A 14,602-nucleotide genomic window follows, 5' to 3' on the forward strand; every position below is an offset into this window, starting at 1 on the left:
ATGGTTTTGAATTTAGATGTCCACAATGGATCCTGAGTTCATAATTGCTAAAGACAGGTGTATTTGTTATTGAGCATTTTTTATTGTCATCATGCCACCTATGTTATGTATATATTATGTGAAAATTATGATTGGTTCTTTGTCCAAATGCAGACATCATAGACTGATGAATTAAATCATTGGTGTCATCAGCACCACAGAGTTTAGTGGATGTAAATTTGGCACGGAGGTTTAGTGACAATTAGGTTGTATTTACCCTGTAACTCAAATGTGCCAAACCTCATACTTATCTCCAGGAATATTAATTCTGAAATTCACAGACAGAATAACTGTATGTTTGTTGCTACTGGTATTTTGAATGTTTTTAAATATATATACATAGAAATTTTGCAAACGTATTTCATATGTTCAAGTTTTTCATTGCAATCAGCATTTTAAGGTTAAGAAACACGGATTACTTTCTGGAAGAGGAGCAATAGTTTAGATGAGGCCATTTAATCCCACAAGCGGGGATATATTTTCTTTTACTTTCTGAATTGTTCCTCCAGATTTCTCTGAGATAAACAGCATGGCATAGAAAATACCAAATGTGAAGAAAAAATTTTCAATTTTCTATACCAAAGGAAAGTAGTGATTCAAGTAGTGATTCATAAGCAAAATGGGGTATTTCAGGGTCATGCTGTGAATTGATGTATCAAGGATTATTTGGCTCCAACAAAGAGGAAAATAGGCCTGTAAGATACTTTCCAGATACCTTCAAAAATATGATAAAAACAATGTAAACTTTGTGAATAACTTTGTAACATGGTTGGTTTGTTAAGGTTCCCATTAATGCAGTTGAATAATGAATTTGGATGACTACTGGTCATGGGATAAATTTAATTTTTAATGGTGATGTAAGAGACATCCAACATCATTGGCTTCAGCAGGCAAGTTTGGCATTACTAAAATTCTGCTCAGGCTGCAGAGGGGCTTCGCTGCACGCAAGGGCTCCCTTGGCACCCGCACATGCAGAGGAAAACCTTGTGCACCAGATGAGGCTGACTCGACTAATTCAGTCCAGAAAGTGGAAACTTTCATTAACCTTGTTTTTAACCATGCAAAGCCTGTTTTACGAAGAAAGTAGAAGAATCCAGGAAGCAGATACAAAATGAAAAGAGAAAAAAAGGATGGTAAAGAAAAAAAAAGTATAAAAATTTATTTGCAAAGCCTTGATATTGCTAGGAGTATTGCAATGGATAACAAGGTTACTGTGTGTTCTCTTTATTTATGTAATCAGGTAAGCAGAAGCAGATCTGAATTGAAATTTAGAATACTCTTTCCCAATAGTTTTATAAACTGTATTGGGAAAGAATTTTGTGTGTGAACAAGGGTCAATATTATGAAGAGTTCACCTTTCTCTGCAATTAATCAAGCAAATCTTTCCAGTTATAACGCAATTCAAAACCTGGTCCTGAACTGAGAGATTGATTTTAGAGATCTGATCCATTTATACCATAAACAAAATTGTTTGGAAATTTGTTTCCTATACATTATTTTAAGTCAGAAGTGTCTTTCTAAAATCCTTGCATATTGTACACAAATGTTTTTTCCTGAAATGTTTTCCTATGTGTTTTTATTCTGACTGAATCATGAAAGAGCTTGATTTCCAGTTTCTGTATGTAGGACTTTTGTTTTTGTGGTGCTTTTTATTTTAATCCCTTGATAGAATTAGATAAAGTCTCACAAGTCTCCAGTGCCATAGATGAATGGGTTGTGTTTAGACACCTTCTGCACCAGCAGTTCCATCTTTTGGGCATTGAAACTGATTTTTCTCATCTTAGCATCTGAAGATGGAGAGCGTGCCCTTGCCTATCGCCTGTGTGTGTACAGTGGCACGAACAGCAGAGGATGTGGAGTCAGCAGATTTTCGGGCACCAGAAATGGCAGCATCAGGAGCATCAGCACGAGTAGACTGTGTTGAGGTAGTTCTCCCAAACTATACTATGCAACCAAACAGTTCTGGTATATAAAGGCTGATGAAGGCTGCCTCTTAGTCCAGAACGTTTAATGCAGATTAATATGCTGTCTGCTTTTCCCGTATATTTAACTCGTGTTAATTTTGAGCACGGTGCTGCATGTTGCAGTAGTATTTCTGAGAGCCATGCAGCCAAGGTGACAGCATGCTTTGTGGACTAGCCGCTCCTAACTGTTTGTGTTAACGATGAGACCATATGAAAGCAACAAAGCAACACAGTGCCACTTGTGATCAGGGGTTTCTGGAGTTATTTGTTCTTCATGGTCTCTGCTACATTCTCTGATTTGTGGATTGATAAAGATTGCAGAAATGTAAGTCCTTACATATCATTTACAACTTTAGTTGAAATAAATGCTATTTTTGATAGTTACTTCATAAATATATACATATTTCAGTCTATGTATAACAATATTTGGTAACCTCCAAATAAGTTTTTAATTGAACGTATCCTGTTATTATAAAGTCTGGATAAAATGTAGATTAAATCGTTTATGACACATTAATTTATACTTGTAGTTCTTTGCTTTCCATGCCACATATGTTATATTCTAGCACTGATATACATTGTCTTGAGATTCACTGAAAACTAATAGTGAGATTTCTTTGTAATCCGTTAAGTGCTGTAGAAGTAAATAGTTCTCTGTGGTTGTATCATGTAATGTTGTAGTTCTGGTTAAAATTTAACTGTTCTGCAACAGGTAGACTATTAACATTAGGTACTAATTTTACAATGCAACTTCTAAACTGAATAATTAATGAATTTAAAGTTATATTGTAAATTTTAAAATAGCAGAAATGGAAGAGACTCCTGAATGTGACATTTTTAACAACTTTGAAATAAAGGTTACTGTGTACAACAAAAGTGTGAGAAAATATTATTTGAAATTAATACAGCAGTTATTCCAGTAATGACAACATATTTCCTTTTAGGTGCTTTTTATTTCTTCAGAAAATAAGGGTATCCATTTGTCATAAAATTGTATAAACATAATCCTTTATGTTGCTCCACAAGGAAATAGATCATGTAACTGTTGTAACTTTATCAGTCCTGTCTTAGTAGAATTACGACATAAAAGAACTATGCGTTTGTTGTATAGCAGTATTGTACTGCATCTTTGATCGTATTTATCGTTATGTAAATCTGACCATGTCTCTGACACAATCACTTTTCACTCATGACTTTTTACCTGTTTGGGTTATTTTTATTAATGAGTACAGTTCTTTGTATGTAGAAAAAAATCAGAAATGTGTAGAAGTTTGTGATTGAAGGTTTGAATAAACCTTCACTTAATCACCATTTCATATCTGTCAGAAAACCGACCAGGATTTTGGTGGTAACGCCATGGTTTCTTTAAAATAAGTTGTGGTAGTTGAGTCTTTTGTTTCTTTCTTTATTATGAAACTGTTAATGGAAGGTATTTTCCTGGTTATTTGAAGTATTAACAATGTGTAGAAATGTAACTTCTAAACAAGGCAACTAAAGCAAACATCCAAGAACATAAGAAAGATATGTTAGGTAGTGTATGTAATTACCATGAATTATAATTGATACCAGTGAATTTTGTAATATGAGTTACAGTTTATGGATTGCAAACGTTATTAAAAACTATTATAAGCAATGTTGATCACCAAGTATTCAGTAATCTGAGCTACTCTTTACACTGGTTTTCACACATTTGTTGTTTTTTAAGAACTACAGTCCATTATTGTGTGTAGAACTAAAAAAATGCACGGGATTCTGACCCCACTGTGAGGTCCACTTCAACAGCTGAGAATTAGGTCTTCTGCATATAACTCCTGCAGTTAGTTAAGAGTGGAAGAATGGATCCAAATGTGATATGGATAAAGATTTATGTGAAAATTTTGGCTGCAAGTTTTATTATCACATTAATTAAATTACATTACCTCATTTAAGCAATGAATATTTAACTGAGCATTACTCATAATTGCACCTTTCCTCTTCCATCTTTATAAAATGACCCCACATAAAAAAATATATAATGGATCTTGCAGAAGAAAAATATAAGTAGTTACATGAAAGAGACAAAAATATCACAAGATAATGGAAAATCTCGTATGATGTTCCCTTGGGTACATTTGGCAGTGTGCTTTATCTTTTAATACAGCATCAGCTAAATGAAATTAATCTGTCTCCATACAAATGTTGCAGTTTCTGAAACTATTTATTTGACTGTCTTGAGATATTATGCAATCATGATTCAAAGCTGTATTTAGAAGTTGTTTTTTTGTAACGAACTTACAGTATTGCAAACAAACCCTTTAAAGTAGAAGTTTTTTTCAAATGTAGAAGACAGTATGAAATGCACAAGTTTTCCCAAACTTGTTTGTAATTTAAAATTACCCTTCATTTCATCATTGACGAATTTCGGAGTTTTACATTTCAAGACACATAATTCCATGTGTGTATAAACAGTAATTATATATGTAAATACCAGAGAAAAGCTGCTGTTCAGCTTCCAGTTCCAGTTAGCAGGTAATTGCAGCCTTGTGGCTGATTATTCTTGGAGCGTATTGTTAACATGGGCATGGGGAAACATAATCACTAGAAGCTTTTATTAACTTTAATGCAGAACGGTAAAGCCACAAGTAATACTGCCTTTGAGAGAAAAGTTTTCGCTAGAACTGTCTGTTGTAAACATATGTAACGTTTCCTCATTTTAGTTGTAAAGCCAGTGTACTAAGTGATACTTGCGAACGTGCGTGCAGCCAATGCTGTAACTGGAAAACTTTTAATGTCTGCAAGTGTAAATAAAGATAAACTTGCAATGCTCACTTAACATGCCGAGATGCTTCCTAGGGTATAAAACCTTTGTATGGTACTTAGGAGTGAAACCTGTAGTCAAGATTTGTAATCTTTAATTGTTTTTCACAACCTAATCATTCAGGCTGAAAGTGTGGGTACTGCCTGACTGCTGAACAAGTGGCTGGTCTTCAGAAGGGTCAGATTGATTTGTTTTAAGCAGAAATACTTTGATTTCCAAAACGGCAACTCGTAAATTGTAGTTGAGTAATTGGAATCATTTTTCGTAAGCTGAGTCCGGTCTTGTAAGCACATACTGCCAGGGGTTGCACACATTAGTGTAAAGAATCCTCATAAAGTTAATGAGATTCTTTATGGTAATAAGACTGTCCTTAGTCATCAAGTGTTTGCAATTACCAGTGTAATTACTTTCTCCATTAACTTGACTTAATCTAAAAATTTGTATAGAAATTTACAACTTGTATCTAAGCGCCAGAAGTCTAAACCGGGCTAATATTAAATCAATTAAGACACAATGGTGAAAGTTTTAGAAGGAGCAAGTTAGACCAAATGTAAACATTTTCAGGGATTTATGTGTTATTTAAGGAGAAAGGGGGTGTAAATGAGCTGACTTGAGTACGTTGCAGCTTTGTTTTAAAAAATTAGCTTTTGTCTGGCTTTGTAAAATTTCTCTGTCTTGCAAGATATTTCCAAAGAGAATTACAGTGCAGTTGGAGGACCAGAGGAGTTAAAAACATGTTTTTGCTAGAATTTTAATGGAGAGCATAATATAAAACAGAATCCTCTGGGGAAAATACTCACATTGTCCAGGTGACATCTTTATCTTTCTTTAGTGTCCTCATCTGTTGTGCCAGTGCAGTGCTTATTGCTTTGTGAACGGCTTCTTGTCTTCCAGATACTTTTACATGTTGAAGAGTTACTGTTGAAAGATAAAATATTTTCATTATTCCTTCTGGCTTTATAGCAATAATAATTCAAAGTAATAAATACTTTAAGTGCAAAAAGGCAGTAAGAAGCAGATTGGGAATTGGGGAGCATGAATCAAGAGTTGTATTACTAACTTAAAAGGGGAGTCAGTGTAGAGTATATAAAAAGTCGTTTCTGTTTAATAATCTGTGCGCTCAGTCTTGATTAATCATAGTCAACAGTGTTGGATTTAACCACTCCATGCTTTAGGCTTAAACTACAACATCTTGTTTTGCACCTTGTAGTCAAAAACTTGCTGTGACTTTTCCATTCAGTTTAGGTGCTAACCCCTTCGGAGCTGTGCAGGCAACTACCACTCATTCTAGCAAACAAACAAAAGGTCTCTCTTACTTTTCTGTCTCAAAGATATCTGTGAGTATTGATCAGATAGATGGAAGATGTGGGACAGGAAGAAGAAAAATATAGAGAAACTATGGAGAACAGTGAGCTCAAGTGAGTACTAAATAGATGAACTATCAGAAGGCATTAAAAAGGAGATGTTATCATGAATTAATCTGCATTAGGGTGACTTCAGCATGGAAAGAGTAAAAGATTTTGAAAGTAATCTGTGAATGTTTTAAGGTATTTCCAAAACACCATGTGATCAGCAGAAATAACCTAGTTGCTGAGTCTCAAAGACTTGGCAGGAGACAGAGATTGTGCAGAACTGAGGGGGGGGGGGCGGGGGGAAGAGGCCGTTTTAAAAAAAAAGAGGAACATTTTAGAAAGCCTCAAAGGTCGAAACAGAGATACAGGAACAAAGAAGGCACTGAAGAAATCAGTAATATAGGAGTATGACCTGCAGCGATATTACCAGTAGTTTCACAGTACTGATGGTGTCAGCTGCAAAGGACTTGGCAGTGCATTTCCCAAAACCATAGTGTAAACGCACTGGCTTTTATACATTACCTTGCTTAAATTTTCTGTTTGAAAATAGTGGAAATTATGTTACATGAACAATAACGAGCTAGATACAGGATGTCCTATCAAAGAAATTACTTGTTTGGTGCAGCAGTGAACTATTTGCCTAAGAGTCCTAGGTGTCTTTTAACAACTTTTCTCTGCAGATCATTAATTTCTATAAAGCACAGAAGCACGTGTGGCACTCAATCTTAAGTTATGACCCTAACATTCATTCCTTGAAGTTAAGATGAAAGGTGGAGAAATGCAGTAGGTCAGTCAAAGGGTCTGTTTAATTAAAGAAATCAAATAAAATACATAACTTCTTAAATGAGGGCTAAATATTCGTTTATCTACCTGCTTTTTCATTTTAATATTATATGCCTTATAGAAAGTACTCCACTCTACTACTGAAACATGGCATTTATATTTCTTGTGAAATAATTTTTTTCCTATTTTAGAAAACTAAACATGAAGTAAAGTTTTCTCATAATAAATATGCATCAATGTTCTCTATATAACCTCATCGCAACCTCATTTTCCATAATGCAAATGTCAAAACAGGTCTCCATTTTTTAGCCATAGCGTCTTTAATAATCATCTTTACTTTTGATAGAAATTGCAGAGAAAATGTGTTGATATTGTTGATCCCATCAAGGAAGAGTGTGCTTTTTTTTTTTGGATTAGGATGAATGCTGAGTACCTCAGATGGCCTCTAAATAGAATTTCAAGGTTAATACTAAATAATTGATTTTATCCTTTTTTTTTCTTTTTTTTTTCTTTTTTCTTTTTAACACCACCAAAGTGTAGTACTGTGTGCACATTGGACTACCAGGGCTTAAAGAGAAGTCCTACAGCAGCGGTACTGTCCTGTTCCAGTTTTGTTCACGGAAATAAGGGCAGTAATTAATTTATTAAGTTTGAACTTTATCCAGAACAGGGCAGCCACGTTGCCTGCCTTTTGGAAGGGGTCCTGGCCAGGCTGCCTCCCAGATACGTCCAGGAATTACTTGGGTAGAGCTAACCAGTAGGAGCCAAAGCTGGGCGAGGAAGCACTTGTGCTGAGGCAGCAGAAGGGAAGCCGCGAGCCAGCACCCGAGGGCCCTCCCTGGCATGTTGCACCGCTTGCACAGCAGTAGCTGCTGTGGCCCTGGAAACCTTAATGTCTGAAATGCCTTGTTTAGTGCAGAACTTTCATTATCAGGCCTGGAGGAATATAATCTCATTATTCCATTTTATTTTCAAAATGAATAAAATCTGTACGTAATATTTATAAAGCTATTTGGTTTAAATGTAATAACCTCTTTAAATATAAAGCATTGAGTACGCTATTTGAAATCATTTACTTACTTTAAAAGTCAACCATCGTAAACCATGAAGATCGATATATTCAAATGAGGACACCGCTCTTACTCTCTAATCTCATAGTAATTTTGAATGCAACTTCATGATCTTAATTTCATACAATTATGAGATTCTAACATTTTGGGAAGGTGTGAAGTAGCAATAGTTGATATCTATCAGGGTGTGAATCATCCTTAGAAAAATGTTTGTTTTTTTTTTTTTGTCCAGTATAAGCAAAGTTGTACATTACAGCAGAACATCCGTTCCAATAAAAGAAATCACCGTACTGCCACCCTTCTGGCACGTTCAGTCCTTCAGCTCATGTTAAAAAGTTGCCTAGCAATTTTCCTTCCATTTTGAAAATATCTTTGCTGCTTCGGGATTACTTCTTTGAATCAGTGACCATGATATAGTCTCAGTATAGTTTTTAAAACTTCCGTGTATTTTTAAAAGCTTACCTATATTGACAACTGGTACATTAAATACTTGTCAGAGTCAGTCCACATATGGTGTGACATGTGCCTTTATAGGTCTAAGCTATACTAGAAATAACCATTTTTTCCTCATAGCACAAATCCAGAGATAAACTTGGGAGATTTATTCCATTCACTTCAATAAATCAGGAATTTCATCAAGTCATTTTTAGTCATTTTTCATTTTTCCTCTTATTTCACTGTTTGAGTCACCTGAGCCCAGGCAATGAAAGTGCCCTTGTGGCCGTTACGTGGTGATCAGTTGCAGACATAAATCCCGATTATTTGTCATTTAAAGCCCTTTACTACCTCATGCATATTTGATACTTTTGGTTCAGTTTCACGTGATAAGTTCTTACTTGTCTCTCCTTCATAATGCTGTGAAGAGGATAAGCTGCTTTGGTTATTTTGCTGTCATCTGCACCCTGGCTTTTGCAGCTGCGGCTGCGTGGAGCCTCTCTCGCCCCAGCAGGGTCCCAGGCGGGAGCTGCCAGCTGAGTGCAGCACGGCGCTGCACGGCCGCCGACTGCACAGAGAGGAATCCTTGCCTAGGTGTGCCTTGCAGCATGTTAAAGGCCTGAATCTCAAATTGTTCGTTTAATTAGAAAGCTGTTTTCTGTTTTTCATCCGTTTGCGATGCTAGATTTTTCCTAAGCTACTGGAAGACAGTGAGCGTCACTAAAAACCACTGAATACCATTGCTTCTTGGTGTGAGTTAGTTTCCTCACCACCGAAACACAAGCCCTGTTTCAGGTCACCCCTACAGCAGCCCCAAGAGGAGAGGACCCCGTGGGCTCAGTGCAGTCTGTTAAGCCAACACAAGGACCCCAAACAAGCAGCTCAGCTCCAGCTGTGCAGTGTGCAGGCTTTGTGCTTCTCCTTGTCACAAAAATGCTCTTGTATCATGGCTGAAGTTAGATGCAGTTTCCAGGAGGTACCAGGCATCCATTGTACTTTTGCTGTAAAGAGACTAAACACTTTTAGTAGTTTATAAAGAAATTGATCATAAAATTACAAATATAGATGTCATGATTTATATTATTTTCAATTGCTTATAAATGAGTCATTTTCCTTGAGCAACTGTGCAAAATTATACCGAGATTGTATGTTCATTTCTATATTAAAATAATTGTTGCTATCTTAGCAGTTCTAGAACTTCAGCTAATGTCGGGAAGCTGAAGTGTTTTGTTCTCATTTGCAACAATGTCCGTCTGATGTAACTCTTCTTACAACAACAACATCATCTGAGCTTTATTATTCTGTAAGCAAAATTTGACTGACTGCTCCCAAGGAAAAATTTCATCTTAGAAATTTCCTAATCTGTTACAGGTCAATGCATAAACTGACTCAACTGGAGAGACTTGATCTGGGCAATAATGAATTCTCTGAGCTGGTAAGAAATGCTTTTTTGTAATAGAATGCCGGCGTGTTTTGGATGCTCTGTGCTTGGGAGATTAAACTTTTACTTGGAAGGCATTACAGTATTGTGGCCACGTTATGGTCACATTTACCTGTAAAATAGATTTGTTGTCTTCCATGAGGTCGGCATGTAGTACGCTTCATCTGTGTCAAGCTTCTGCAGCTCAGATCAAAGTGATTCTCATTCTCAGCCGGCTGCTACTGTTGGACTACTTCAGTGTGAGATGAATTGGTGATCTTATTGTAAATACCTGGGTTAATTACGTGTTCTTAAAATCTAGCATTAAATCCCAAATGTATTAGAAATTACTATTAGCAGAAGTAATTTTTTTACACCAAAAGCAGGTTCCCTGGGATAGAATGGCTTTCAGGAATTTTCCCAAGTCTTAGTGTAGAAAATAATCAAGTTGCTGTTCCCTTCAGGGAAGTTTTTACAATGTCTGTAGGAACTGACACTTCTCAGAAACAGTATGAGGTTGTTGAGTATGAGGTCCGTGTGAGGTCCTAAGATGTTAGGCAGATACATTTTTTCTAGCTATGTTTAAATAATTCTGGTGAAATAGTACTACAGGCTTTTCATATGCTAGAATCTGGTTCATTCTGAAGCAAATGAAGTGTTTTATCAGTTTCTGGCAGACTTTGAAAAAAATCTCTACAACTTTACAGAGTTAAGGCAAATTGAAAGTCTTGTTTTACCTGTGAAAATTGTGTTTCATCAAAAAGAAAAATACTGCTTAGGCTGAAACATGGAAATGTTGGTGACCTGATAATTCTCGATTTTCACAGCTGTAATGAATGAGAAATGATTTAGGGGAATTGCCCTTTTCTGTTTCTCTCACTGACATCTATAATGTTGAAAATAATACAACATCCGATTAAAGCTCAATATTACTGTAATTTTAAGGTTTGATCATTGCATGCTGCTGTTTTAACTACTGAATATGACAATTACAGACGTTAAATAGTTCATAAATGTGGTATATTCAGGAAAGCATTCAGGAATCAGCCTTTGTTAAGCTATTTTTGAGACCATAAATTATGTAAAAGGCAGAGTTTAACATGTGCTGCAAGATGAGATTTGGTCTTTCTTTTCAGCAGATTGTTTCTAAAACTCCACATTTCTCACTTCACTTATTTGCCTTGTTCATAAATTGCATACTGCCAATAAGCTGTTAAGAACAAGAGCTTCTAAGGAGTTCTTCTTTGTATTCATTTCATTTCTAAAGGTTTCTTACATTTCTTACAAGTTTTTAAAAAGAGCAATAATGTGTAAATTCAGTTCACTTAATATACTGTTTGTTTCATTAGCTATCTGAGAGTGTGATGTGTGCTAAAAAAAAAAAAAAAAGGAAAAAAAAGATAGAGGGAATCTTTTTGTAAGAAAATACTGATTTATTTAACTAAAAAAAACCAACAGGTTTCTGTAACTGTCCATAATACTATCTATTCTTTTCCTCAGCCTGAGGTTCTCGAACAAATACAAAATCTAAAGGAATTGTGGATGGACAATAATTCTTTGCAAATACTACCTGGGGTATGAAATTTTATTTTATGTAATCAAATCTGTTAAGCTAATAATTAACTATTTACCCTGCAGTAAACGAATGTATGTGCATTTCTTGAATGGGTGCATATTCCTAGTTAAAGTTAATTAAAGTGAATTAGTTGTTATCAAAAAATAATATAGTAGCCATACCCTAAAAGCAGACATAAATATGAAGACCTTTTAAATGTTGTGTTATTACATGATAGTGTCTAAATGGGAATGTGCCTGTTTTATTTAAACCTCGTGTAGTTTTCATTGTGAAGGGAAATTGCTTACTGTTGTCTTCTCAGACACCATACATTAACTAACAGTTTTATAAAACCCTACTTGACTTTTAAGAAGGAAGAGGAATTATTAAGTAATCTAAATAAAATTAAAGAAAACAGGTGATACATACATGTTCAACTGTTCTAGAAGTGACTGAGACAGTGGAATGAAGGTAGCATTCCATTCTAAAAGCATTCCATTCAGAAGAAAATATATGTATATTTAAAAATCTAACCATTAGGCTCATGGATCTATATTAGTGCTGTTTCTGAGTTCTTGCTACCCCATGGTAGAACTTGGATTTTTTTTTTCAGTATTTATTGACGTAAATAATTTGATATTAACAAACAATGACTGGGGAAAGAGATCCCAGTCATTAACCTTTTTCCACACAGGTAGCAGATCTTATGTTTCACATAATGATGCTCCACTGGTGCAGGGAACTTTTAGAAATAGACCTACCATAAAAACGTTTAGGCGTTGTAAGGAGAAGTGGTATGTCCTCTTTCAGCTTTGAACATTTATTAATCAAAATTCAATTTTCTGCTTTGAGCAAGGACTCTTTTTAATCTAAAATAATTTATGATCATTTTTCATTTTGTGTTAGGCAGGATGACCAAATGGTCATTTTCAGTCACTGTACAAATGTCCACTTTTTGAGAACTTTGTTAGTGGGGAAAAAAAAAGCTGATTTTGAAACCATTTGTTGATTCTGATATCAACTGGAGATCAAGAACAGAAACATTACAGTATTATTGCTGCAGTGTAACCGAGTAGAAGAAATCAGCTATACAAGAGGGTGTGGGCATAAATATTTTAACCATTATTCTATTTCTTTTCTGATGACAATGAAATTGGTTAATATATCCAGTGCTAAAATGTGTTCCAGACACAGTCCTGCTGAGCTATCGTAATCCCTGGAGAGGGTGTTCAGAGTTGAAGGTGTTCTGTAGATCTTGGAACTGAGTCCCAAGAAAGTTAATTATTTTCAGGGAATAATTTATGTCTACTAAATCTGATTCTAGTAAGACCCTATGTTTTATGAAAACATTCTCCAAGATAGGCTGTTTAAAACAGTTAATACTAGCCTTACATTTTGACTTCTAGAATAAGAAAGGAATTACCAAATGGGAATTGATTTTAAGATTTAGAGATTTGTCAAGTTTCCAGTGTTGATAATTTGGTTTTAAAAAACAGTAGTCTGTGCTAGAAACAAAGATTATATTCAGCTGTTAGAATGGCAAAGGTTGGGATGAAAGGGAGATTCTTCCCTTTTTACAACAACTCAGATCTGAATAATGATAATAAGAAACTGCCTACTTAGAAGCAGAGAGCAGGTGTCAGCAAGGTAGGAGATGAAAAGCAAGCTATATTCATACTGTTTAACAAATAAAGCTGTCTAAAATTATTAGCCTTTTTCATATGTACAGTAAATAACCACTAAAAGTATATGTAAATAACCTAAAAAAAAAAAAAAGAAAAAAGAAAACTTTTGTAGAATCCGTACAATTTCACAGGCAATTGCCATGGTCTACCCAAATCTATAAAGTTCTCTTATAGACCATAAATGTTCACTCATCTGTTTTGAAATGTAATTTTGATACTGCTCGTTTAACTTCTTTGTAGCAGGTCTGTACTTTTTGTGTATCACAAAGTGTTAATGTGAATGCAAGGCACTGCAAGCAGATGGCAGCTTCTAGTAATGGTATTGTGCTGCCTTATCTCACTCCTCCTTTGCAATCATATCTGTGCCATTTGGTTGTAGATCCAGCTCAGTCACTATAAACCCAGCAGTGATATCTCTGTGCTGTTCCACTTGTAGGTTTTAGTATAGGAAAAACAACAGCACCTTCTTATGTTGATTTTTTTTTTTTGGTGAAATTTCATGTCTAGAATGACCATCTTGTGGTGATGAATCAAGAAGCAAATTACTTCTATAGCCTTAAACTCTTGCATGCTAAACAGATTTTCAAAGAAATTAGGGAAGAATTTCTGTCATGTTGCTCATTGATGTTATAGCGGTAATTAAACACTGTATTCACAAAGTGTACTGTTGGGATTAACCTCTTATAATTGAACTATGAATATCCGAAGTCTAATTTTAGATTTTATCAAATGTAGACAATCAGTACGACACAGAAAAGCATTGCCTGCGACTCTAGCTCCAGTGGCCTGCTGGTACAAGTAGGCGTGAATTGCAAGTAAATGTCTCTTGGATCTGTGTCCAAGTGAAGAATTAATACAGCTGGATGACTTGGAGAACTCAAACTTTCAGCAGATTTAAAGCATCTGGAACACATGAATTAGTGCGGCGTGTGTCACTTAGTTTGGTCAGCTGACTTGCAGAATTAAAGGCTAGTTTAACCACAATGGATAGCATCTTAATAGGCCTTAGAATTTTCACCTGATCTCTTTAAGTCACAGAGAAACTAATTTTCAGCTCTGTCCCATAGTTAAGCCTTTCTTTTTGTGGCTTACTGAACGGGGAGGCTATTAGACCACTACTGATACTGCTTTGGTGAAATAAATAAAAAAGCATGCTGAGAGAACTAAATATAAATCCATATTACAGTCGTTTGTCTTTAAATTTAGAGATTGGCAAGCAGTTTCTATCTGTTCAAGTAACACTTTGTAACATGCTATTAAGTCTATAGGGAAGTTAAAACAGCTCGTGTACCTGGATATGTCAAAAAACAGGATAGAAACTGTTGATTTGGACATATCAGGATGTGAAGGACTTGAAGATCTCCTGTTGTCATCAAATATGTTGCAGCAACTGCCAGACTCCATAGGTGAGAACTGCATAGCTCATGTTTTTATAGCTGAGGAATTCTGTTTTTTTGTTTTGTTTTGTTTTGTTTTTGGTAGTGATGAGACTTCATGATAAT

General features: G+C 35.3%; 1 protein-coding gene across 22 annotated transcripts in view; it reads left to right on the top strand.

Moving 5' to 3' along the window:
• The window catches only part of LRRC7 (leucine rich repeat containing 7), a 183,089-nt gene that overhangs the window by 109,571 nt on the left and 58,916 nt on the right, over nt 1-14,602 (top strand). For 18 of the 22 annotated variants that reach the window (XR_010833345.1, XM_013193137.3, XM_013193135.3 and 15 more), the window contains 3 exons: nt 9,812-9,875; nt 11,361-11,435; nt 14,362-14,506. Coding sequence is in view for 21 of the 22 variants with exons in the window: in XM_013193137.3 (XP_013048591.1) it covers nt 9,812-9,875; nt 11,361-11,435; nt 14,362-14,506 (284 nt within the window). In the remaining variant the exon portion in view is untranslated. Of the gene's footprint in view, nt 1-1,823; nt 3,982-9,811; nt 9,876-11,360; nt 11,436-14,361; nt 14,507-14,602 lie in introns of those variants that run through there. The other 4 variants (XM_013193142.3, XM_067001706.1, XM_067001704.1 and 1 more) reach the window with 4 other exon arrangements.

The sequence above is a fragment of the Anser cygnoides genome, chromosome 8 (assembly GCF_040182565.1).
Source record: "Anser cygnoides isolate HZ-2024a breed goose chromosome 8, Taihu_goose_T2T_genome, whole genome shotgun sequence".
Taxonomy (NCBI): domain Eukaryota; kingdom Metazoa; phylum Chordata; class Aves; order Anseriformes; family Anatidae; genus Anser; species Anser cygnoides.